General features: G+C 43.1%; 1 protein-coding gene and 1 long non-coding RNA gene across 5 annotated transcripts in view; one reads left to right on the top strand and one right to left on the bottom strand.

Annotated features, from left to right (window-relative positions):
- Positions 1 to 17,249, top strand: part of SCG5 (secretogranin V) — a 56,971-nt gene extending 39,722 nt beyond the window's left edge. The window contains exons 4-6 of one of the 4 annotated variants that reach the window (XM_006048188.4): positions 4,271 to 4,383; positions 10,990 to 11,043; positions 16,873 to 17,249. In XM_006048188.4, coding sequence (XP_006048250.1) covers positions 4,271 to 4,383; positions 10,990 to 11,043; positions 16,873 to 16,968 — 263 coding nt within the window. In that variant the 3' untranslated portion in view covers positions 16,969 to 17,249. The remainder of the gene's footprint in view (positions 1 to 4,270; positions 4,384 to 10,989; positions 11,044 to 16,872) is intronic. The other 3 variants (XM_006048189.4, XM_044925238.2, XM_025295964.3) reach the window with 3 other exon arrangements.
- Positions 17,250 to 18,109: 860 nt separating this feature from the next.
- LOC123328294 lies at positions 18,110 to 21,187 on the bottom strand. The gene is made up of 2 exons (XR_006543140.2): positions 21,015 to 21,187; positions 18,110 to 18,184 (listed from the first exon to the last, which is right to left on the bottom strand). It is a non-coding gene; the product is annotated as an uncharacterized LOC123328294 (long non-coding RNA).
- Positions 21,188 to 26,630: the final 5,443 nt, after the last annotated feature.

Raw genomic sequence — 26,630 nt, forward strand, 5'->3', positions numbered from 1 at the left:
TCTTTGATCCTGTTACTGCCCACTTTGGAACTTGTTTCCTTTATGGATGATCCATGTCCATTTGTTTTCCTCACTTCTCTTGACAATTGACATTTCAACTGTGTTGTAACAAGTGAGCATCTATCCTGAAATATTTCTTTGGGAGTTGGGAGGTGGCATGAGAGAGGGGGGACCCAGGAAGGTAAGTTGGTTAAGGAAGTAGGTTGAAACCTTCCTTGCTGTTCATGTATTGCTCCCAATTTTCTACCCCTCAGTGCTAAAGAGGATGAATTGTGAGTGAGCTGGGCTTTGAGCAGCTTACTTATGCTAGTTCAGAGGAGTTGCTCTAGACAGAGGACTACCTGAATTCAAACCCCTGGTCAGGAGATGTGACCTCGAACAAGTTAATAAACTACTTGCATCTCAGCTTCCTTATTTGAAAAATGGGGGTTATTGGGGAGTTAAATGAAATTATCCATGTTAAGCACTTGGCACATCACCTCACACAGAGTAAGGACTGATTAAATATCATCCAGATTGTAAATAGTTTTGCCACTAGCAAGCAACCAGAGTAGTCTTTTCCCTCCAGCCCAATAATAATAATGTTAGTACTTATTGGGCTTCCCTGATGGCTCAGATGGTAAAGAATCTACCTGCAGTGCAGGAGGCCTGAGTTCGATCCCTAGGTCGGGAAGATCCCTGGAGAAGGAAACAGCAGCCCACTCCAGTATTCTTGCCTGGAGAATTCCATGGACAGAGGAACCTGGTGGCCTACATGGGGTAGCAAACAGTCGGACACGACTGAATGACGAACACTACACTTAGTGTTTATTATCCTTACTTTACATATAATGAACCTGCAGCTTCCGAAATAGCTTGCTCAAGGTTATTCATGTAACAAGTAGCTGAGCCAAGACTCAAACTTGGGTCTATCTGATTCAGGACCATGGACCCAACCACTAAGACATGCTGCCTTGCTCTGAAAATTCTGACAGTGTTGGTACCTCAGCTTTTCTTAAACAATACAGGCTCTCTTCGAAAGACGTTCCCTCTGAAAGATAGTCCTCTTTTCACTTACGGTGAGGTCTTTGTTTCCCATGGGGGACAGAGCCTCCATCCTGGGATGGAACAACCAAAATAGTCGGACGTGGCCAAGCCAGCGTGGGGATGCTGGCCCAGGATAGGAAAACCTAAATGACTGCACAGAACCAGTGTTTCAGCCACTTTTCACTTGATTGTGAGGCTTTGGATGAGCAGGAAGAAAGACCAGTTTGGAGTCTAAAGAGTAACAGTCTCCATGGGGATTTGGTTAAACTGATTCAATATCATATCGGACAATAGTTCTTAAAATGTAGCCCTGGCAATATCAGCATTACCTGGAGACTTATTGGAAATGCAGATGTTCACCTCTATTCCAGAGCTATTGATTTAGAAACCCTGGGGGTAAAAAATAAAAAGGTAAAATGTTAGTTGCTTAGTCGTGTCCAACTCTTTGTGACCCCATGAACTGTAGGGAGCCCACCAGCCTCCTCTGTCCACTGAAACAGAAACCCTGGGGGTAGGAGGCAGAAATCTGTATTCTAAGCTGCCTTTCCTGTGATTCTGGAGGATCCTGAAATTTGGAGAACTGCTATTAGAGGAGAACGGAAAGAGAGGCAGAGTTTGCGCCAACAGATCTGCTATCTAGTCCTCATTACAGTCTGTCAGTTTACCTCCTTGGGCCTCAGTTTCTTCATCTGTAAAATGAAGACATAGTCAGTGCCTTAAAAAAACATTCAGTGTAGTCCTAGCTAATCCTTGAACCAAGTAATATAGAGATCTATGTAATCAAGCCCTAATCAGTAGCTCTTAGGAGCTCTGAGATGGAGCAATCCTGGCTGGCTGATAGAGTTGGATAAAAACCCAGCTCCCAGGCCCTTTCTTGTCTGCCGTTATCTTCCCCTTCCCTCTCTGCCTTTTCATTAAGCTAACATACTTCTCCTTCTTTGTTCTATCATAATCTGCATTCTAGAAAAACCTTACTTGCTAAATTTAGCCATTATTTGTAAGAAATTGCTTGAGACATGCCTCATTGAGAATCATGACACCGCATAGTCCAACCATCCAAGAATAACCTTCACTTCCCTCCCCAAGCCACACTCACCTCTGAATCATGGCTCACTCAGCCCGGTAGAGCAGCAAACAGAACTCACAGTCTGTCCTGGTCCTCAGGGATGTGAATTCCAGGGAGCAGTTTCGGGCTCCAGACACCTTGGGTTCCCAGAGCCACAGGGCTCTATCTCTGCATCTCAGTGCGGGCCCACTCAGAGGTACCCGAGAAACAATTAGGAAGAGGTTGTAAAGCTGCCATGTGCAGACTGCCTGACCTCTTTTGCTTTGCTCTCCCTTTCCTCCATGTTAATTGCTCTAGATGAAGAAATCAGATAACCAGTTCAGTGAGAAGTGGGGAGCCATGTTAGAGTCACATTAGGGTCTTTTCCAAATGCTAGTGCTTTGCTCACAAGCTTCCTGCTGCTAAAGACTGAGAGACTGGATGCTGAAAGCTGCTGGTAGGCGTCAGAGCGGTCTCAAGAGACCAGACTACCTGCCTGATTGTGTTAGACCGCTTTTAGCATTGACTTTGATGCTTCACTCTCCCTTTGAAAGGAAGTCTCTTTCACTTCCCTGCTGCTGCTCCTAAGTCGCTTCAGTTGTGTCTGACTCTGTGCGACCCCAGAGACGGCAGCCCACCAGGCTCCCCCATCCCTGGGATTGTCCAGGCAAGAACACTGGAGTGGGTTGCCATTTCCTTCTCCAATGCATGAAAGTGAAAAGTGAAAGGGAAGTCGCTCAGTCGTGTCCGACTCTTAGCAACCCCATGGACTATAGTCTACCAGGCTCCTCCATCCATGGGATTTTCCAGGCAAGAGTGCTGGAGTGGCGTGCCATTGCCTTCTCCATTCATTTCCCTAGTTAGTAGTAGTTTAGTTGCTAAGTCGTGCCCGACTCTTGCAACCCCATGGACTGTATCCTGCTAGGCTCCTCTGTCCATGGGATTCTCCAGGCAAGAATACTGGAGTGGGTTGCCATTTTCATTTCCCTAGTCCTGCACAAACCACCTTCCCAACCTCCCCTCCCCTAAAGCTGTTGTCTATAAAGTACATTAGAGACAGGAAAAAAAGAACTCTGTTTCAGAGCACTGTGACTTGTAATGACGGGGCTTAGGTAAAAGCAGCAGTCAAGAGGGATAACCTTTTTCTGTGTTTGAATGGAAGACATGCTTTATTTCAAAGAGCATTGATAATATGAACTGTCATTTAAAGAGAGATGGTAAGAAGGGAACTAAAACATAGAGGAAACCTATTATGTGCCAGATGCTCTCTATATGATCATCTCTATTCTCCATAGCTACTCTGAAAGGTAAGGATTTGATTATTCCCATCTCATAGGTGAATAAATGGACTTAGGCTAAGTTAACTCTCCCAAGGAACTAAACCCATCTATCAATCATGAGCTAAGATTTGAACCCTGAGCTCGGGTGTATGTTTCTGACTCCAGGCTTACCCAGTTACCACTACAACACACACCATCAAGTTCTATCTAATAATTATTTTTCTTATATAATGGATTTTCTCCAAGAAGCCAAAATCATTTCTAAAGAGCCACCCAAGAGAAAACAGAGTAAGTCATGTGGAATGGAAGTATATCAGTAAAGGAAATAATTGCTGTTATGACAGACAAAAAATAACACTGGCTTAACACAATAGAAGCTTATTTCTTATTGTGTGAAGTCCTGCCAGAGGTGGGTGAGGGTGTTGTGGAGGTGGATGGTTCAGCAACCCAGACTGCCATCTTTCATCTTTGCACTTGACATCCACAGTTGCCCTGGTCGGCAACGTGTAGCAAGCAGACCAACAGATGCTGGGGGTGAGGGTGGGCTTGGGAGAGCGAGAGAGGGGTCCTCTAGAGGGTTTTTATGGGCCAGGCTTGGAGGTGGAATACATCCCTTCTGCCCACATTCCATCAGCACAAATCCAGGCATATGACTCCACCTGATTGCATAGCAAGGCTGGGAAATTAGCCATGTGCCGATGGGGAATGGGAAGTGGGTTTGGTGAGCAGCCAACCATTCTCTGACATGGGTAGGAGAGGAATGGGAATCTGGGATGAGCAAATCCCAGAAGTATATTGATTTAGAATGACTGATGTGAATACATTCTGACCTTTGGATGTCTAGTTGTTTTTAATAAATTAACTCTTAGAATAACAATAGATACTTGGCTGTTCCTCAAAAACCTTTTGTTGTTTGCAGTAGATGATGGATGTCTAGAAAACACCCCTGACACAGCAGAGTTCAGTCGAGAATTCCAGTTACACCAGCACCTTTTTGATCCAGAACATGACTATCCAGGCTTGGGCAAGTGGGTAAGTCCAATCTTAATTGCTAGTAGGTCATATACTCTGGTACTCTAAAGATACTTTTGGGAGAGAGAAACAATATGGGTGGGGAGAGAGAAGGAAAATTGTTTAGACTCTGATTTTTTTTTTCCAGAAATCTCTAGTTGAGAGGGACTTTTAATTCCAAACCACACTCACTGCCTAGAGCACAATATACCAACCCATTTGAAGAGTCAGTGACCTGAACCAATCTCAACAGGTCTAATCTCAAGAGGGTTCTACTGTGGTCTGCTCCATAGGCTGTGTCATAACACGTCCTAGAATCTCACCAGTGTTTCATGCACCTCTTACAGGATGTATATGAAACTTCTGTTTAAAAAAAAAGGATACTAAGAAAATTTGCAGGTTTTTTCCCTAGACTGAGGGAGGTGCTCTCTGCAGAACTAAAGGAAAACCATGCCAGAAACTGAGAAACAGACATACAATTCTGCTTTATGGAAAGAGAAGAAAAATTCCAAAATATGTGGCAGTGAACTTGCCATCAATGGCAAGAACCTATAACTGCCAGTTAAGGAAATTGTTTATACGCACTTGGAAAGAGAAATCATGACCATTTGGCATAGGTTTGCTAAAAACAAGTTTTGTCGATCTAATTGTATTCTTCCACTTGCCAGCATTATTCATTTACTTGCCAGCTTGATGAGGGAAATGAAGTAAGCATGGTGTGTTTGGACTTTAGCAAAGTATTTGATGAGCTCTTTCATGATATCCTGTTGGAAGAGGTGGAGAGATACAACCCAGGCAGGAAAACATCACCAAAAGGGAGCTTATTAAAGAGTCATGTCAAGAGGGAGAGCAGTTTCACATATATCCTATGTCTTAGTGCTATCCCACTCCACATTTTTATAAATGTTTGTAATAAAAGCTATAGAGCATATGCTTATCAGATTCTCAAAGAAAGACACAAAGTTGGAAGGGAAAGCATTGAATGACAGAGTTGGGATTCAAGAAGATCCCAACTGGCTGGAATAATGAATCGAACAAGATCACAACTGAATGGAGATAAATCTGTTTTCCTATGGTTTGGATGATGTAATCAAATGCAGAAGCCTTGTGAGCAAAGTGGAACACTACTAAAGAGGGTTAGTTCACGTATACAGAAGTGGTCAATACACCTGTAGGAGTGACTGAATGAGGAATGAGCAGATACTCCTAACTGCCTAAGCCTATCGAAAGCTATAGGTCTCCATCACTGGCAGCCAACTTGCTACCTACTTTACTGGGAATACTGTGGTCTCAGAACTACACTCTCTCTCTTCCTTTTTATATTGTTTTAGAGAGAGAGAGGTCCCTCCTCATTAATGACCGCTTCCATTTTTTCCATCATCCAAGCACTGAGTTTGATTCCCTCTCCTGTCAATATGCACATGTTTCCTGTCTTAAAATGACAAAGCAACGATGCCCTCTAAGTTAATTTTGCTTCCTCTAATATGCATTATTCTATTTCTCTTCCTTTTCATAAGCAGTTATGTTAGGGAGCATTTGTAGAGACATCCTGAAGCCTACTAGCAGGGTTTAAACATGTTGAATTACATAGGCAACCATCTATAGGTTCTTGAATAGGAGGCAAGTGTGCTATAAAAGTTATTCTGAAGGAGGAGATGTAGAGAGAAGAAACTAAAGGTGGGAAAAAAATAAAGGAGATAATTCTAGTTATGAAGGCTGTGAACACAGAGAATTTAAGTGACTCTCACTGAAGCAATAAGAATCCAGGACATTTCAAAGGGAACTAGGGAACTGACTAGATTTGGTATATGGCATAAATATAGCATGAGAAGGTAAAAAGAGCTATGTCAGGTTTGTAAGAAATGGATGGTATGAACATTTCCTCTGAGGAAATTTTTTTTAAAAGAAAGGAAGAAGAGAGGGAAGTAGGGGTGAAAGAAAGGAGCAGAGGAAGAGTAGGAAAGAGTAGATCACAGAGGAGCACTAGGAAGGAATCTGCAAGAGATGGGCAGAAGTGCCACCTATCAGAAGCAAGGGCCTGGACAGAGCCTACTGTGTTCCCTGAACTGTGCTGGGTGCACGATATACAGTAGTCATTGACATGATATTGGTCTCAAGGAGCTAACCAACTTGGGATAAATTGCATGAAAATAAAATGAACCCACCTCAGCATGGTTCAGCTTCCTAATCAAGCTCTACCAGGTGCAGTGACTGGGGGAGAGGGAAGAGAATAATCAAGGGAGACCCAGGAGATGGAAGAGAATAGTCAAGGGAGACCCAGGACTGAGGACTCACCTTGAGGATGCTGAAGGTGCTAAGAAGGGCAGCGCTGAATTCTACGGTGATGCATCTACCTTGCATGACCGCCAGTCTGGAGATGAGGGGAAGGTGCAAGGGGAAGACGGAGACCAGTCTGAGTGAGGATGTGAGAGAGGGAAACTTCTCTCTTGCCAACTTTCCTCCCCTCTTCTTGAAAATCTTTACAGATTTCTCTCGTCATGTTCGACTCACTCCCAGCACTCCAGTATGAAGTCAGCCACCATCTCATTGTTTTTGCCTCTTTTCAATACTGATTTCTTTCCTTTGAGTCACTGCCACTCATTGTCTACATCAGAGCTAAAGACTGGAAGTTTAGGACTATTACAGATCAATGACCAGGAGCAATGTCCACACGCCTTCCTCGTCTGTAATTATGTGTCTGTTTAAACTTGTTTCCTTCATTTATTTTCTCATTACCACCTAGCAGTTAAGCATGGGTTTCACCTCATGTGGAAGTATGAATTGAGTATGTCTCGCTTTTCTAAGCTGGGGTCCCCAAGCTTTCCTTAGCATTCATAAAGAATGATGGCCTCAAGCTCCACCGTCCTTTAAATTAGCAAAGGGATCATCTTTCACAAGAGAGCTACACACAAGATCCTGATTCCTTTTTTTTTTTTTTTTTTGCTGGTAATGTTTCCCTATGTTTGAGCTGAGCTGGAGCTCAGCTGAGTCTTGAGTACTGATTCACATAAATATCAGTGTCTGTCTAATTTCCTGCATTTTTCTCTCTTTGATAATGCATCAAGACACATTTATTAAATACACATCATATACCTTCCAGGCCCTGCATTAGGTGTTCAGTTCAGTCGCTCAGTTGTGTCTGACACAAAGATGATAATAGTCATTGTATTTTATAATAAGATAGTAAATAGCCATATTTGTTGAGCACATACTGTGTGCCAGACAGTGCCAAATACTTTATGTGAATTATTTCATTCGATCTGCCCTTCCCTATCATGCTCATTTTACAGATGAGAAAATACAGGCTTAGAGACTTCCCTGGTGGCTCAGACAGTAAAGCATCTGCCTACAATGCAGGAGACCCAAGTGCAGTCCCTGGGTTGGGAAGATCTCCTGGAGAAGGAAATGGCAACCCACTCCAGTATTCTTGCCTGGAAAATCCCTTGGACAGAGGAGCCTGGTAGGCTACAGTCCATGGGGTTGGAAAGAGTCGGACACGACTGAAGCGACTAAGCATGGACGCATGAAGAGGGAGTTTAAAAGGTCTGCCTAACCCCATGGAGCTGATCATTGACAGAACTGAGATTTGAACCAGAACACTGGACTGTAGGAGTTCTCTAAAAAATGGGTAAATTCCTTTTCTCTCCATGGCTCAGCACTCAGAGTGTGTCCTGTACGGTGGCTGTATCGAGTCTTGTCTACAACTGGTTGTCTTTCCGATGGTATGTCACCTGGAGCTGCCGTAGACCAAGGCTGACTACCATAGATGTCAGCCAACCCCTCCTTCAAACGTTCGTTACTGAGTGTTACTCACTTAGGAAGAAGTTGTCTTGAAAAGCAAATGTTTCTCCTTTCCAAGTGCTTTTCACATCTTTTCACCAGCAGCTTGAGTGACTAGAGGCTCCTCCTTAACCGGATGCAGTTGTACTGAGCCTTGAACCTGAGCCATGGGAGAAATGAGACAAAGGACCCTCTGCCTTTCTTTGTCTTTCATGCCCTCATTGTGTCTGAAGAGTCAGATGCTCTTCAGTTTGGGTTTCTCTCATGTTTCCATGTCATTAGTCATGAGCTATGCCTTTCTGATATGTTCTTCTTAGTGTTTCCCTTGGGAAATGCCTGGAGCCAGTTTATCCCAGAACTGGTGGTGACTTGGGCAAAGTGGTGCCTGCCAGGTTTCTCCAGTGTAAAGTTACTATTTTTCCCTTTGAAATTAATAATTAATCTGTGGGGATTTACTTCAAGACTGTATAAATATTCTGTCTCCATTAAAGTTTCAACTAACAGTTTTAGTATCCACTGATGGCACTCACCAGAATAATGATAACTATGGTAGTTTTAAAATGGTGATTTATTTAAAAACCTTACTATTCTTTCGGCATTTCTTGGTTGACATTCTATTCTAAGCAAGAGTTTCCCCTGTTCCCCATTAAAAAAAAATTTTTTTTATCAGTATAGATTCATTGTTTCCTATTATTATTTATTTTGCTGTTCAAACTGTCCTAGATTTAGCCAGTGGGAGTCTCTGCAGGCTGGCTTTTCTTTCCTTTCACGGTGTCTCATCACTTTTTGAGTACTTCCTTACTTTCTGGCCCAATTAGATATCCCAACTTCATTCATCCTTGTACTTTCCCTGCCCTAGCTCTGGAATCAGACATTTCTCCAAGAAGCCTCCCTGGTTCCATTTAGGAATGGAATTTGAAACCAAGATCTAGGCAGTTGTCCAAAATCTTGATGGCACAATGGAAAGCCCTCTTTGTGAACTCAGACCTGCTGCTCACATGGAAAACAGGCTCAGTGCTCCCCCTCCCTACCCTATCTACAGGGAATGGGTGTCAGGAGGGGGGCTGGTCTCTTTGCATTGGCTTTGTGTACTTCTTTCACCCACAGGAGACCTGCCAATCCCTGCCTTCAAATCCATACAATAGCAGGGCTAATCAGGAATGCCAAGGTCACTGGCAGGCAGGGGTGGGAAAGCATCTGGCTCATCCTCACCTGCACTCTTAGGGAAATACAGGGATCATCTTTGAGAGGAAGGCTTGCAGTATCTTTCCTTTTCTCTTTGAATGAAGGCCCTTATGAGTATAACCCTGGCCTTCTAAAGGGGAGTGACTAAGATGCTGCTGTCTTTACCCTGCTGGTGGCACAGTGGACCTCAACCATGGCTGATTGGCTGTCCCACCCCATGGTACTAGTTCAAGGGCCCTGTGCCCTCCCTCCCGCTCAGGCAACTGATCCCAGTGATGCACAGAAGCCTCTTTCCTGGCCCCCTATCTCCCAACCCCTGTCCCCAGCTTTGGCATGAATTCCCAGGACTTTCTCTGTCACCAGGAATTGTTCCATCTACAGAAAGGCAAGCACAGACAGCAGCAATACCCTCATTCCTCGAGTGAACGATCTGCACTTTTCTCCCTTCTGAGATGAAGCTCATCAGTTCTCCAAGTGAGCATGAGATTTAGGCTGTGGCCAGGACTGATCTTTGGGGCAGTGGAGGCTCCTTGACACTCTGGCACGGCCTCTGTGCATAGTTGAGGTTGGGCAAGAGATACACATTGTAAATTGTGGGTGGAGTAGATTTTAATGAACATGAAAACTATGACCTCGTTCTTGGTATTTGTCATTTTCCTTCCCAAATCTACCATGAAAAAAAAAAAAAAAAGAACTTGATATCCAAACAGCTCAGAAGATACAAGGGTTGTATAAACTTGTTCCTTACCAGAACTCTGTCATCTTCTTCTTTTAAAAAATCAATGTCAGGGTATTTTAGAGTAAGATGAATCACCTCTTTTATATGTTATCTCCCTTCTGATGAAAAAAAAATTTTGAAAAAAGTAAACAACTTGAAAAAGCCCCCAGTTCCCCATTTTCCATTCTCTCTTCAGGTTAAGTGTCCGGTCTCTTATAATCCCAATAGAAGGGAAATATATTCAATGTGCATGTGATATTCTAGAGCTCATTTAAATCCATTATGTGTTTGAAATCCAGAAATATGTGGAAACACTTATACAAACTTTGGTAACAGAGCCTGTCCTGCACCCCTCTCAACAACATAGCTTTTCTTCTGCCAAGAAGATTTTTGGCAGTTTTTAAAAGGTTCACTCTATTAAAAATGTTATAGACCAAATGGTTTTCCGATTGTCTTGACTGGGGGCACTGACTCAAGCCATAAGAGGAAGGGTTGCAGAAGTCAGATGTCTTGTTTATTTACACACAGGATTGTTGCTAATAGTCAGACACTCCTCTAGAGAACAGTTTATGTGTACAGCTCGTAAAAAGGGAGTTAGACACTAAAGTAAAATAAGATAAAATTGTTTGTTTTAAACAAAGGCTGTTCAAAGTGAGGAGATGGGTCTCCAGTGCCCCTTCTGTGTTAGAATGTCGTATTTTCTGATTTATATGATTGTTGATGACATGGGTGTGCCTTGGGGCATCACAGAGAACTTTATTAAAAGCTGCACAACACCGGCTTTTCTCTTGTGGTCTATCTTTCTGACACGACACTCCTTTCATCTGGTTTTGTTTCCAAAATATGTGTATGCAAATATCCAGGGGGACACACCAAGGATATAATAGCCATTGACCAAATGTGATCCATACTTCTGCATTTGTTTTCTTTTCTCTCGACTCCAGAACAAGAAGCTCCTTTATGAGAAGATGAAGGGAGGACAGAGCCGCAAGCGGAGGGTAACGTCTGACTGGCTGTGAGGCTGGGGGATGCCTAGAGCTTTCTGAGTGGGGCAGTTGACAGGCTGTTACCCTTGGGCGGTAACAGAAAGTAGCAGAGTCCTTTCACGTACAGTCCTGCATGGGGGCGAGGCTGAACAGTGGTTCCTAGTGATAACTGTGCCTAGAAAGTCTGCCCTTGGTTTCTGTGATGTCTTCTCCAGGCTCTAGCATGTAATTTTTAGTGGCACACCAAGTTCTTTTTTAATCTTGTTATTTTGTATCGGAGTATAGCCATTACTCTATGATGTTGTGATAGTGTCAGGTAGACAGCAGAGGGACTCAGCCATACATATTCATGTATCCATTCTTCCCCAAACTCCACTCCCATGCAGGCTGCCACATAACATTGAGCAGAGTTCCATGTGCCGTGCAGTAGGTCCTTGTTGGTTATTCATTTTAAATATAGCAGTGTGTACATGACCTTCCCAAACTCCCTAACTATCCCTTCCCCCTATCTCCTCCCCCATCCTTTCCCACTGGACAAGCTTAATTTTTTTTTTAACTTTAAACTTATTTTGTATTGGAGTACAGGCATTACTATACAATGTTGTGATTGTTTCGGGTGGACAGCAAAGGGACTCAGCCATACATATACATGTATCCATTCTTCCCCAAACTCCCCTCCCATCTAGGCTGCCACTTAACACTGAGCAGAGTTCCCTGTGCTATACAGAAGGTCCTTTTTGGTTATTCATCTGGCACAGTAAGTTTTGTGGCAAATCACCACCATCATTGCATGCACAAAAAGTCAGTTGCATCCCACCCGTGGGTGTAGATAGGGATGTGGGGAGTACAGGAGTATATGTCCTTCCCCAAAGGATCTATAGGCCACTGGGGGAAACTGCCCACAAATCCATCCGCATCAGTTACATAAAAACTCGAACCAAGAAACAGGAAGTGTTGAACTGCCTGCTCCAGGCAATAATTTTGAAGAAATGTCGGGGTGAAAGATGACATGAACAAATCTCATTCCTTCTGCACACTGTTTTTTCTTGGTCCAGCCAGATTGATGTAAAAATACACTAGATCCATTTTATTTGTTTAATGACTGGAATTTGCAGGGCTGCCCAAGGTGCTGTTCACTTAGCCACTACAGTGATTCCTCTTGTAAAGCTGATGTCACTTGACTTTGGGCTTCCAGTGTATTTGATGGTGTTAAGACTGAACAAGTGGCTGGTGGTTGGTGCCTTTTTAGACAAAAGTGCCAGGCCACCTGCCATTTAAAAGCAAAATTTTGGCAGCACTGAACAGCATGTGGGATCTTAGTTCCCCCACCAGGCATTGAACCTGTGCCCCTCCCACAACCCGCTTCTGCCTACAACATCGGCAGCATGGAGTCTCAATCACTGGACCACCAGGGAAGTCCCACCTGCTTTTTTTTTTTTTTTTTTAATCAGATTTTAAAAGCTAAAGTCTGCTTGTTCCATAATAAAATGCTGCCAGATAGTAACCATCTTAGTTAAAATATACAAACCAAACCATACACGCAAGGCCACTGACTATTTAGAATAGGAAGTACCTGGATCCTGGCAAAATTGGGGAGTTTGGACAGTGGTCACTGTTGCCTTTCTGAATAGTTTTGCCAAATCTAGTCAGAATGCTTGAAGAGGTGTAGGTTTTCTGGACTCAGCATGAATTCCTCCGGCCCTCAAAATGGAAAGTTCCAAGCCCCTCTGCTGCCTGACAAAATACAGAAGACCCATGGCCAGTTTTCTATTCAAGAAGCAAAGCTTTGCTTTGAAAACAGAAGTTCAGAGAGTTAATGCGGTTATTCAGAAATTTTTCTTGGATGATTACAGTTTCCAGTGGTAGATGGTGGCAGGGAAGGTCTGAAGGGTGTAATATGGTCTTGAGAGAACATCAAGAAATTACATTCCAGGAGTTCAGAATACACATAATTTACCAGTAAGATGGCTTGAATGTCTCCCCATGGTGCAATAAGGACATTTCCAAATAAGAACAGTGACCATACTGAAATGGGTGTCTTAGCATGAAGCTTTAGTTGTCTCTACTGCCTGGCTCACTATTCCTCCTGGCCTGCCTTGGTTAATGACTGCAGGTCATGATTTAGGTCATTTTGGTATGAGACCAGTGATGACCAAAACTCAGTTTGGCTAGGACACATGTTATAAAGGATTTTACTTTGGCTTCATCTTACTCCACATAGGAAAGGCTGAGAATTTATGAAAATAGGGTCGTTTTGACCCAGAGGTATCAAGTTCTTCCTATTCTCAGACATCTACAAAGATCCATGCTCATGCCATAAACCAGGGGCCTCTCAGGTCTGGAGGAGAAACAGAACTTACCTTCCCTGTCATCAGACCTCAGATTGTGTTCCCATCTTGATTGATGACTTTGACGGCTCCCTCCAGTATGCAAATCAATATGAAGAAATTATGGGCTTGCTATTGTGAAAAATTAGGGCTTTCTCCAGTGAAGCACAGCATCTGCTTTGGGTTTCCAGAGGTCTTCAGAGGCAGGGGTCCAATCCCAGTGGTTCTATCAGTTGTGAAATAGCAACTGTGTGACCTAGCCAGTCTCTCACCCAAGAGAGAAGGTAAATATCTAAGTGCCTTGAGTTCTTCAGAAGGTATTTAAAACCAAGTACCATCACTATTGGGCTTCCCTGGTGGCTCAGTGGTAAAGAATATGCCTGCTGATGCAGGAGACGAGGATTCGATCCCTGGGTCAGGAAGATCCCCTTAAGGAGGAAATGGCAACCCACTGCAGTATTCTTGCCTGGGATAATCCCATGAACAGAGGAGCTTAGCAGGCTACAGTCCATGGGGTCACCAAAAAGTCAGACACAACTGAGAAACTGAGCATGCACACACATCATCATTATTATTAACCTTGTATGTAGGAATCAGTACTCAGACATTTATCAAAGAAGTTCAAGTGATTGCTTGAACTTCCTTTTACTTCCTCATTAATTCAGTTCCTTTATTCCCTGCTTCATTTGTTGCAGCCTAGGTCTGGGCAGAAGGACTTGCTCTCATGACAGTCCCTTACCAGGACGGCTTCTCCCCAGAATTACAACAGAGCCTTGGGTGGTTTTATGTAGCCTTCTAAATGTGCTCAAATCCAGTTGAATTCCTAGTTGCTTCAAGAAGAAAAGGTCAATAAGTGACCTTTTAAATGGCAACAAATTTTTAATTCTTAGGAGGTATCTTGTTAATATTTGAGATCTGCTATTTATCTTAAAGAGTTTGTCAACCCTTTATTTCTGTATTTGATAAACATGACTGTCATGAAGGGATACATGTATACGTATGACTGAGTCCCTTTGCTCACCACATGAAACTATCACAACATTGTTAATCAGCTATATGTCAATATCAAATTTTTTTAAATGCTCAAAAATCATATTAAAGAACATAGCTCAGAAAAAATATTTTTAAATGAATATTTCATATCCTTTTAAATATGTTAGAAATTTCAGAATATATTTTTACTAAGAAAAAAAAATATTTGTAGTACTGAATGTACTTTTTCAGTCCATACGAGCTCCACCTAGCCAGAGATTCTGAAATGATTCTCTGGGTTAAGCCAGGCCATTCTAGTTGACAATTCCTAATATAAAAAAGTAGTTTTTTTAAATATTTCAGAGATGCTTCCCAGTAAAGTACTGTTATTTGGTGACCTACCACTTTTCAGATCAATGAGAACATTGCATACTTTGTAATTCTCAGCTTGTTTGTGATGCATTTTTGCAGGATAAGTTGGGCCTTTCATCATTCATACTTTTACCTATCAGAATGTGGAAGTACATTTTTAAATACTAAACTCAGATTCCAGGCCTTCTGTTTAGGAGAATGTCTGCTCAAAAGTCATAGCAGACAATGTCCCATGGGCAAGAGAGACCCCCTGTGAAATGCCTCCATTCATCCATGGGGCCTAGAGGTGCCATGGGATTGCAGATACATTGTAACTACAGTTTCTTTCTTATATTTGTGTTTAGTTATTGGAAGACAACTTCAATAAACAAATACCTTTCAAAACTTGAATTTTTGTCTGCTTGCTAAATACTGTTGTAAAACTCCAATTCCCTGTTCAAATCCAAACCTCAAAAAATAGATATAAAATAAGGAATGGAAAAACGTTGACTCATTCAGAATACAAACAGATGAAAAAAATTTCAGACAGTGGAGTCTTGAGTCAAAAATAAAGGAGTTATGTAAATAAGTTCATTTGCACTCTTTTTTTTTTTTATTCTACATGTAAGCGATATCGTGTGTCATTTGTCTTTATGTGTCTGACTTGCTTCACTCAGTATGACAATCTCTAGGTTCATCCATGTTGCTGCAAACTGCATTATTTTGTTCTTTTTTATAGCTAAATAATATTCAATTGTATATATGTACCACATCTTCTTTATCCATTCCTCTGTTGATGGATGTTTAGGTTGCTTCCATGTCCTGCTATTGTAAATAGTGCTGCAATGAACTTTGGAGTGCATGTATCTTTTCAAATTATTTCTCTGCGTATATGCCCAACAGTAGATTGCTGGATCATATGATAGTTCTATTTTTAGTTATTTTAAGGAACCTCCATACTGTTCTCCGTAGTAGATGTACCAATGTACATTCCTATCAACAGTGTAGGAGGGTTCCTTTTTTTCCACACCCTCTCCAGCATTTAGTGTTTGTAGATTTTTGATGACCATTCTGACCGATGAGGTAATACCTCTGTAGTTTGGAATCACAGATGTAGAAAACAAACTTACAGTTACCAGGGAATAAGGGGGAGACAGAATAAATTGGGACTGACATATACACATTATGCTTCCCTGGTGGCTTAGCTGGTAAAGAATCCGCCTGCAGTGTGGGAGACCTGGGCTCAATACCTGGTTTGGGAAGATCCCCTGGAGAAGGGAATGGCTACCCACTCCAGTATTCTGGCCTGGAGAATTCCATGGATTGTATAGTCCATGGGGTCACAAAGAATCGGACACAACTGAGCAATTTTCACTATACACATTACTATATATAAAATAAGTAACTAGTAAGAAACTGCTATATAGCACAGGAAACTCCACTCACTACTCTGTAATGGCCTATATGGGAAGAGAATCTTAAAAAAAAAAAAAGAGTGGATATATGTATTTGCTGTACTCCTGAAGCTAAATTGTTAATCAGCTATACTACAACAAAAATTTTTTTAAGTAAAATATCACAATTGTATACATCTTAAAAATTAATAATAAATAAAGAAGCTTTCTGTATAATTTCCTTTCCTTCAGCTTTTGAATTTGACTGAGAGAAGGTGACCGTGATAGCTAGAGCCCTTGATGAGCCCTTTTTAAGTGGAATGCTGCTTTGGAAGAGTCAGTCACAGCAGCAGGTCATCTGTGACCACTCTTCCCGTTTGGTTACATTCTGTCCTCCTCTTTAGAACACTCTTCTTGTAAAATGGTTTAATTCAGTTTGTAGTCTCTCTTCTCTAAGGCCATGGGATAATAATTCTGTTTCATGTGAGGCTTTGTATCTAAGTTAATAGTGAGGGTTTATTAGCTGGTTCACTTCCAATCTTTATTCCAAAAAAGGGAGTGGGACCAAACTGCATCTGATAATGAGTTGTGTGAAAGACATAATTAGACACATCTGTCAGTCAGTGTCTCTGCCTACTGAGGTATTGATTAGTGCACCGAAGTCATCAGTTGGTAGGTGGTAGGCTCCACTGTTACCTAGTTAACCCAATAGGTGAGAAGGAGTTCTCGTTCACCTCTTCTGTGATATGTCTGTATCTGTTATTCACGTATGATTCTAAACCATATATATTTTTCAGAGTGTCAATCCATATCTACAAGGACAGAGACTGGACAATGTTGTTGCAAAGAAGTCAGTCCCCCACTTTTCAGATGAAGATAAGGACCCAGAGTAAAGTGAAGACGCAGTGTGGAATTCATGTGACCTGCTATACCTCCTTGGTACTGCTTCTGCCCATGTGTTGTTAGAGCCCCTGTGAAGGACAGCATGTTTCTAATTTAGATAAGTATGGATGAAAAGCAAACGTATTTTGTTATTGTGTTGTCCTTCATGCCGATAGCTCTGCTTTCTGCTAAATTAGGATAAGAGCCTTTTTTCCCCTGTACTTGTGGATCTGCAATGAGCATTAAAATTGAAGTGTATGTGTCAACAACAATAAAAAGCAAATGAATGAAATGTCCTCTGATTTCTTGCAATTTAAAATGGTGTTTTGGGTGGCACTGTTTTGGCCAAGTCTATAAAAAGCTGGCATTTGATTTTTATTATGCAGTTCAGTCAGCCCTTATACACTGTTACACACCAGTAAAGGAAACAGTATCCAGGAGGAGGAGCCGACACATTTCACTTGGGTACATCTTAATAAATGTGCAAGCACAGGTATGTGAATTTTTTTTAATTTGAGGCTCTAAATTTTTAAAATTTAAAAAAAAATTAATTTTAAAAATTAAATTTAGAGCATTATATGAATGATTTCTTTGCTTACCAGGACAAAATCTCAAACATGATCTTATTTTAACAACAATGCTGCTGCTACTGCTGCTAAGTCGCTTCAGTCGTTCCCAACTCTATGCAACCCCAGAGACAGCAGCCCACCAGGCTCCCCCGTCCCTGGGATTCTCCAGGCAAGAACACTGGAGTGGGTTGCCATTTCCTTCTCCAATGCAGGAAAGTGAAAAGTGAAAGTGAAGTCGCTCAAATACTGTGAAGTAAATATGGAGTCAGTATTATCATTCCCATTTTACAGATGGTGGGACTGAGACTCAGCTTCCATGAAAAGCTGAAAGTGGCACAGTCAACAAACAGGAACTCAGGTCAACAGACTCTGAGTTGTTTTATTTATTCAGCAGACTTTGGGTTTCCACCATGTGTCAGGCACAGAGCTGGGCTCTGGGGAGGGGGGCGGGCGGTGCACTGGGGACTCAGACTGACACCAGCAAGGTCCTCAGGCAGCAAGCATCCAATCTGTGAGCTCCAGGTAGGTCAGGCAGCTCCACACTACTTTTAAATATTGGAATGCAGATGCAGATGTGCTTTCCTGCATGTGTCTGAAGAGTCGTGCCGTCTTCTCTCAGCTGAGTCCTCCCAAGTCAGAAAATCAACTCAGAGAAAGGCTGGTGGGAATTAGTTCATTGGTGAGATTATTTTTGTGCTCTTTATACCTCCTCACCGTACAACTGTAAAGGAGATGATGGTTTCAGGCTTTGATATCATTGCCCTCAATTTCCTTTTCTATAGAAGAGAGATGACAGTGAGAAAGCACTCAGGGACAAAAATCATTCTTTTTAAAAAAATTTTTGATTGCACAACACAGCATGTGAGATCTTAGCTCCCTAATTAGGGATCGATCCTGGATCCCCTGCATCTGAAGCACAGAGTCTTAACCACTGGACCCCCAGGGAAGTCCTAGAATGATCATTTTTTCATTTTAATAAGTGAATGTGTGCTACGTGCTAAGTCGCTTTAGTCGTATGTGACCTTTTGTGACCGTATGGACTTTAGCCCACCAGGCTCCTCTGTCCATGGAATTCTCCAGGTAAGAATACTGGAGTAGGTTGCCATGCCCTCCTCCAGGGGACCTTCCCGACCCAGAGGTCAAACTCATGTCTCCTGCATTGGCAGGCAGGTTCTTTACCATTAGCACCACCTGGGAAGCTCTAATATTTTGATTGCTCAGTCGTGTCTGACTCTTTGTGATCCCATGGACTGTATGTAGCCTACCAGGCTCTTCCATCCATGGGATTTTCCAGGCAAGAGTACTGGAGTGGGTTGCCATTTCCTTCTCCAGAGGATCTTCCTGACCCAGGGATTGAACCCGGGTCTCCCACATTGTAAGCAGATGCTTTACCATCTGAGCCACCATGGAAGTCCTAAGCTCTAATAAGTGATTATTAAATCTAAATGTCAATGACTTGTGTAACAGAAATAGCTTGTCCATATTTAGTTAGCACCTGAGTCTGTTATTATCACTTATATGAATTAGGAGAGGTATTGGCACCTGCTTCAGAGTAGGAAGCATTTTTCCTAGAGGGTTTCAGCAGGCAATTTCTCCACAATCCATAGCATCATTTCAAAAGAATCATTAACACCTGATTTTAAAAGATAATTCATTCACATTCTAGAGATGTTTAGAGCTGGGAGGGTCTACCCTAGGTATTCTGTGTTTCATAAGCATTTTAATTACAATTTATACCAATCTCAGCTCTCTCAAAAAATAAAAGAGACCTTTTTTCCAGGATTGACCAGAAGGAAGGGAAGATGGCCAAAGACATATTCCGAGGTTAGGTGGAAGGAAGTATAAGCGAAGCAGGAGGAGGAGGTGGCTGTTTGACTCATTTGCCTTTCAATGCCTTTTTTTTTTTTTTTTTTTTTTGCCTTTCCCTGTTTCCTAGGCTCCCTTGTCAGCTGACATCTGGCTGGGTCTAACATGAGGTGGCTGAGGGCAGAGTAGAAGGTGAGAAAATGAAAGAAATCAAGGTAATTCATTTTTGTGTCCAGTAGTTGCGTCTTCTCTGAGGCTCCATGTCCTGCTAGATAAGCCTGGTCTCCCCGGGCACCAGTCATGTCACCTCTTCCCCTGGTCCCTGCAGCCTATGGAGGTCATGGCTTCTGTCATATTGTTAATCTCTGGTTTATTTCACCAACTCCTGTTTGGGTTCCTGGCCCTGCTATCACCTGTATAAACCATGTTCTATATTGAATTATTTCTGAAATCCTTAGGATAGTTTCTATTTTCCCAACTGGTCCCTGACTGATACACTCATCCACAGGGGAATCAAGAATGAAGTATTATGGAAAAAAAATTTAGAACAACTCCTGTGGGGAACAGACAGGAGAGTGTTTCTTGATCGTTCATGATTCACGTACGGATATCGTTAAAACCGCACATTCTGATACAATAGTTCCAGAAGAGCCTTCTATTTTGCATTTAAGCTCATAGGCAGTGCTGTCGCTGCTGGCCCTTGAACAACATCTTGAGTAGCACAGAAATAGGGAATTAGAAAAAGGTGAAAGTGTGTGAAACGCTCTGAGAGCCCAGTTTAGTAACTTACTCTGAATTTGTAAGGACCCTGCCAACATGGAGAAGGCAAAGGCACCCCACTCCAGTACTCTTGCCTGGAAAATCCCATGGACGGAGGAGCCTGGTAGGCTGTAGTCCATGGGGTCGCTAAGAGTCGGACACGACTGAGCGACTTCACTTTCACTTTTCACTTTTCACTTTCATGCATTGGAGAAGGAATGACAACCCACTCCAATGTTCTTGCCTGGAGAATCCCAGGGACGGGGGAGCCTGGTGGGCTGTCGTCTATGGGGTCGCACAGAGTCGGACACGACTGAAGTGACTTAGCAGTAGCAGCAGCCAACATGGTTTAGCAACCTTATCCAGTCACTCTCAGCACCTTGAGGGGAAGAGCTGATAGGGTAGACATGAGAGTGAGCCCTCCTCAACTGACACATATACAACATTAAGGAGTCGAGATTCTAAGACACGAGGAAGAGCAACCCTGAGATGCCCCATTGTAGACATGAGGCTCTGTGAAGGGTCAGGTTGGCTCAACTGATCTGAGAAATGTCAAAAGAACTATGGAAATGATGTGACCCAAAATAAGCTTCAATAGATACAAAGGGGGATGAGAGGGAAAGGGAAAAGAGTTAGCAGCCTGGGAGAAGCTGAGTTTGGATTCTCTGCAAAGGAAAAATTTCAAGTAACAATGAATGACATCTCTGTTGTGACAAGTACAGCAAGTAGAGTTGAGTGGAGCTGACGATCAATAGGCTTGAAGTAGAAGGTCAGGGGAACCAAAGACAGAATCAGTAATGCAAGAGGTAAAGTCTTATAGGGAAGGTCAAGGGAGCAAGGTTCTGTGCAAGGTCAAACTTGTACACAAGCTTGTAGATTGCAGGCTGAATCTGAGGTCTGATCAGAGAACCTCTGATACTCACTGGAATTATGCGCCTATGCATATCTGGAGGGGTGCTTTTCCTCTTATGAAGGAGTTCCAGATTCTCAAAGGGAGAATTGCCTTGAAAATTGCCTTGAAAAAGGCAAGAGGGTAGAGTAAAACTTATGGGGATTTCAAAAGGAAATGTCATGGCCAATAATCATCAATGCCCTCTGACCACCAGGTGAAAGATCAAAGAGTTAATTGCTAGTAGATCCATTAGGCCAGCAGCTCCTGAATCCACTGGTCAATCAGATCAAACAAGAGACAGATATTATGGGCCTCTAGACCCTAGTAACCTTAGAATTGCCATAAAATTAAAGTAGACCAATACAAAATAATACTGCACTTCCTCTGACACTTAAGAACTGTATCCTCGGATTCATTTTGATATTTGGCAAAACTAATACAGTTATGTAAAGTTTAAAAAAAAAACAAAAAAAAACTGTATCCTATTTAGCCACTCACCGGGAGCCCTTTGGGAGTCATCAAGCATGTATTTAAGAGGGAAAGATGCTCCATCAGAGCATCAGAACTGCAAGGGGCACCTGGTGGGCTACTGGGTTCCTCACCACTTTGCAGTCAACACCACTCTCCATCAACTGCAGTGTTCTATGTTCAATAATCATTCAAGCACACACCAGCAAGGTGGTCCAGAATCCCTTTTCTTAGGGCCCCTGCAAGCAACAGTTTAAGGACGCCAGGACACTCCATCTGCTGAAGTCAGGTGGGAAGAGATTATTGCATCCTTGTAGCCTCCTGTGCCATCTTGCTGCCACACAGCCTTGTTGGTAAAGCTTGGTCTTGCCTGATGCATAGACACTTGCCTGATGCATAGCTGGGTGGCTGATGTGGGGCTCCATGATTGGGATATGAAGTTAAAATTATCTCCATTCACCGTCACGGCTGCTTTCTAGAGCACAGTCTAGCTCTAAGAGCATGTAGAGCTGTTCCAACACCTGCCACCCTGTCATACTCTCCCCTGCCCTCTCACCAAAGGACCACACTAACACAGGGTAGGTCCAGCCACACCCTTTCCCAGGACACTTAGATACCCAAGAAGAGCCAGTGGCCCTTCTCCCTCTCACTTTAGTCTCTGCTGCAGATGGTATTCACACTCTGCCCCTAAACGCAGAAGAGGCTGGCATCTGAAGCATGTGTGTGTGACTCCTCGGGCTCTTTATGACAGTCTCTGCCTCCCTCACAGGACTCCTCTCTCAGCTCTCTTCTCCATGTTACCCCTAAAACTAAAACTATCACCAGACGGGGCTCCCCCATGCACTGCTGCCTCTGTCTCCTCTGCACTTTCATTGGGCACTTGGTTTATAGTCTCTGGGGAGGGCATTCCTGCACCTCCACGTGTGAGGATGGCTAAGATTCTCTCCAGGGTTCTGTGATTCCATCCAAACATTTCAAGAGTTGGGGGTGAGCCAGGTGGGGAGACAGAAAGGATTTCTGAGCCCAAGGAACTCACCATGTAGAGGGGCTGGTAGGAGGACAGGAGTCATGGAAGAGTCTGTTTAGGTATAATGAGGACCCAGAAGAGGGGCAGCTGACCCAGACGGAAAGGGTCAGGAAAGGAAATCAGAAGGTCACACCCAAGCTGAGTCTCAAAAGAGTTTTTCAGGGCTTCCCTGGTGGTCCAGTGGTTAGGGATCCACCTGCCAATGCAGGGGACTCAGGTGTGATCCCTGGTGTGGGAAGATTCCACATGTCACGGGGCAACTAAGCTCGCAGGCCTCGGCTACTGAAGCCTGCACCCCTAGAGCCCATGCTCCACAACAAGAGAAGCTGCCACAAAAAAGTCCACTGCGACTGGAGAGGAGCCCCACTGTCCGCAGCTAGAGGAAGGCTGCATATGGCAGTGAAGACCCAGCACAGCCATAAATAAAGTAGAATGTTTTTTAAAGGAATATGTTTTTAATAAATTTTTTAAAAAGAGTTCTTCAAAATCAAGAAGGAGAATGGAAGGGAGAATGTTTCAGGCAAAGGAGTGTATGTTCAAAATTTCAGAGGAAATTGAGGCGACGGTGCTTGGGGGAGCCCCGTCTGGTGGTAGTGTTGGGGGTAACACGGAGAGAAGAGCTGAGAGAGGAGTCTGGTGAGGGAGGCAGAGACTGCCAAAGAGAGCTAGAGGGGTCACACGAGAAAGGATGGATTTTATCTTGAAGGGTGAAGAATCTCAAGAGGATTTCATCAGAGGTGGGAACATTATAATTTCTTGTTTTAAAAAAAATCACTGGCAGTAGTATATAGACCAGGCCAAAGGCTGTTCAAGTTTCTAATCTACACAAGAAAAAAAAATAGGACATAGTGGTAAGGGAGCTAAAAATACTGAAATGTCAAGGCAAATAGAAATTCCAGGTCTTGTGAGCCCTGGGAGAGATTTGTAAAGCTAGGTGGACTCAGGACTGGGTGAGTATTCTATCTCCACCTCATTATGTCAGAATAGTCGAGGCTCAGTCATAGGGAATATGAACTCCCACATATGGGGTAGATCTTCCTAGCAACTTTCACCTGGAAAGGTAGGAGGTCACAGCCATGTAGGAGGTCACTCTTTCCCCCAACATCAAGTAGTGTTGACTCTTTTACCACTCTTCCTAGGAGTGTGTCTCTGGGAGACCTCCACGTATTTCCATTCAGTCCCTGTAACCAGGCATAATAATAATGAGTTACTATGTATGCAAGCGTCTTTTAATTTCATGTACTTTGGCCACCTCATGCGAAGAGTTGATTCATTGGAAAAGACTCTGATGCTGGGAGGGATTGGGGGCAAGAGAAGGGGACGGCAGAGGATGAGATGGCTGGATGGCATCACTGACTAGATGGATGTGAGTCTGAGTGAACTCCGGGAGTTGGTGATGGACAGGGAGGCCTGGCGTGCTGCGATTCATGGGGTCGCAAAGAGTCGGACACAACTGAGCGACTGAACTGAACTGAACTGAACTGAACTATGTATGCAGAGCTGACAAAGGTCCATCTAGTCAAACCTATGGTTTTTCCAGTAGTCATGTATGGATGTGAGAGTTGGACCATAAAGAAATCTGAGCACTGAAGAATTGATGCTTTTGAACTGTGGTGTTGGAGAAGACTCTTGAGAGTCCCTTGGACTCCAAGGAGATCAAACCAGTCCATACTAAAGGAAATCATAAACAGTGCTGCGATGAACATTGGGGTACTCGTGTCTCTTTCCCTTCTGGTTTCCTCAGTATGTATGCCCAGCAGTGGGATTGCTGGATCATAAGGCAGGTCTATTTCCAGTTTTTTAAGGCATCTCCACACTGTTCTCCATAGTGGCTGGACTGTGTCCTGGACATAGCCAGGACATGGAAGCAACCTAGATGTCCATCAGCAGATGAATGGATAAGAAAGCTGTGGTACATATACACAATGGAGTATTATTCAGCCATTAAAAACAATACATTTGAATCAGTTCTAATGAGGTGGATGAAACTGGAGCCTATTATACAGAGTGAAGTAAGCCAGAAAGAAAAACACCAATATAATATACTAACGCATATACATGGAATTTAGAAAGATGGTAACAATAACCCTGTGTATGAGACAGCAAAAGAGACACTGATGTATAGAACAGTCTTATGGACTCTGTGGGAGAGGGAGAGGGTGGGAAGATTTGGGAGAATGGCATTGAAACATGTAAAATATCATGTATGAGATGAGTTGCCAGTCCAGGTTTGATGCACGATACTGGATGCTTGGGGCTGGTGCACTGGGATGACCCAGAGGGATGGAATGGGGAGGGAGGAGGGAGGAGGGTTCAGGATGGGGAACACATGTACACCTGTTGCAGATTCATTTTGATATTTGGCAAAACTAATACAGTTATGTAAAGTTTAAAAATAAAATAAAATTAAAAAAAAAATAAAGGAAATCAGTCCTGAATATTCGTTAGAAGGACTGATGCTGAAGCTGAAGCTCCAATACTTTGACCACCTGATGCAAAGAGCCAACTCACTGGAAAAAGACCCTGATGCTGGGAAAGATTAAAGGCAGAAGGAGAAGGGGACGACAGAGGATGAGATGGCTGGATGGCATCACCAACTCAATGGACATAAGTTTGGGCAAGCTCCAGGAGATGGTTGATGGACAAGGAAGCCTGGCATGCTGCAGTCCAAGGAGTCACAAGGAGTCAGACACAACTGAGCGACTGAACTGAACTATGTATGCAGAGCAGGTTTATGTATATGTGGATCATTTAATTCTCCCTTCTTACATTTTCTAGATGAATAATTAAGGCAGAGACATTACATAACTTAACCAAGACTCTGTGACTGTGGCAGAGCTGGAACTTTAATTTTGGTCTCTTGATCTCTGCAGTTAATACCCGTCTTTGTACCACACTCTAGCCAATACTGGAGAAGGCAATGGCACCCCACTCCAGTACTCTTGCCTAGAAAACCCCATGGATGGAGGAGCCTGGTGGGCTGCAGTCCATGGGGTCGCTAGAGTCGGACACGACTGAGCGACTTCACTTTCACTTTTCACTTTCATGCATTGGAGAAGGAAATGGCAACCCACTCCAGTGTTCTTGCCTGGAGAATCCCAGGGGAGCCTGGTGGGCTGCTGTCTATGGGGTCGCACAGAGTCGGACACGACTGAAGCGACTTAGCAGCAGCAGCAGCTAGCCAATACTTAGGTTTATGATGTGTCTGCCTCACTCAACTAGGTTATAAACTCTTTGAGGTCATGGACTGTGTCTCATTTTGCATTCTATCCTGGTACTTACATAGGGCCTGATAAACACAGTAAATGCTGAATGAATGACCATCGTGAAATGTTTTAAAGAAGCCATATGAGTTTGAATATCTTAGAGTATGTGTAAAGAAGGAAGAATGAGAGAATTCCCTGGCTATCCAATGCTTAGGACTTGGAGCTTCCATTGCTGGGGCCCAGATTCAATCTTTGGTCTGGAAACTAAGATCCTGCAAGCTGCATGGTGCGGCCAGGGGGAAAAAAAGAAGATTACCATTATTACCCCTTACTTTATGTTGAGTTGACAGATTGACAATAAGTTGTGTATATGATTGTCAAGTTCTTTTAAATATCAGAAATAGAACCTCACCTTACTTTCCTGAATCATCATCCAGATATTGGCAGCTAAGGCGTTCCAGCTACATATCTCCATTTGCTGTACTCAAACGATGGCCGTGCATGACTTAATCATCAAGGAAATAGACCAGACTAGGGAGTAGTCCTTGCTTACCATCAAGGCAGATCTCTGGGCAGCCTCAGCATTGGGTTACACTATGGCCTTTCATCTTTGGGTGTTCCTCTGACCAGGGGAATATCCAGTAGCCATGTGGGAAGCAAACAGGGCATATGTGAGTCTTTAACTATATTGTGCTATGGCAACTGCTTTGGGAATTAGAACAGTGAGACCTTGGGAAACATTGGCCAATCCATGGGAACTTGCTTAGTGCACAGAGGAGTCCCAAGGAGAAGTCAGAAGGGTGGGTGAGTTCCATCACCCCTCAAAAGCAACTCCCAGGACATTCATCAGGAGAACTATTGAAAGCCAGACCTACTTAAAGAAGTATCTATTTTGAGAAAGTAACATTTCCTGAAGCCACTTGAAGCCTCAGTTTTGTGAACAGCC

Source organism: Bubalus bubalis, chromosome 11 (assembly GCF_019923935.1).
Source record: "Bubalus bubalis isolate 160015118507 breed Murrah chromosome 11, NDDB_SH_1, whole genome shotgun sequence".
Taxonomy (NCBI): domain Eukaryota; kingdom Metazoa; phylum Chordata; class Mammalia; order Artiodactyla; family Bovidae; genus Bubalus; species Bubalus bubalis.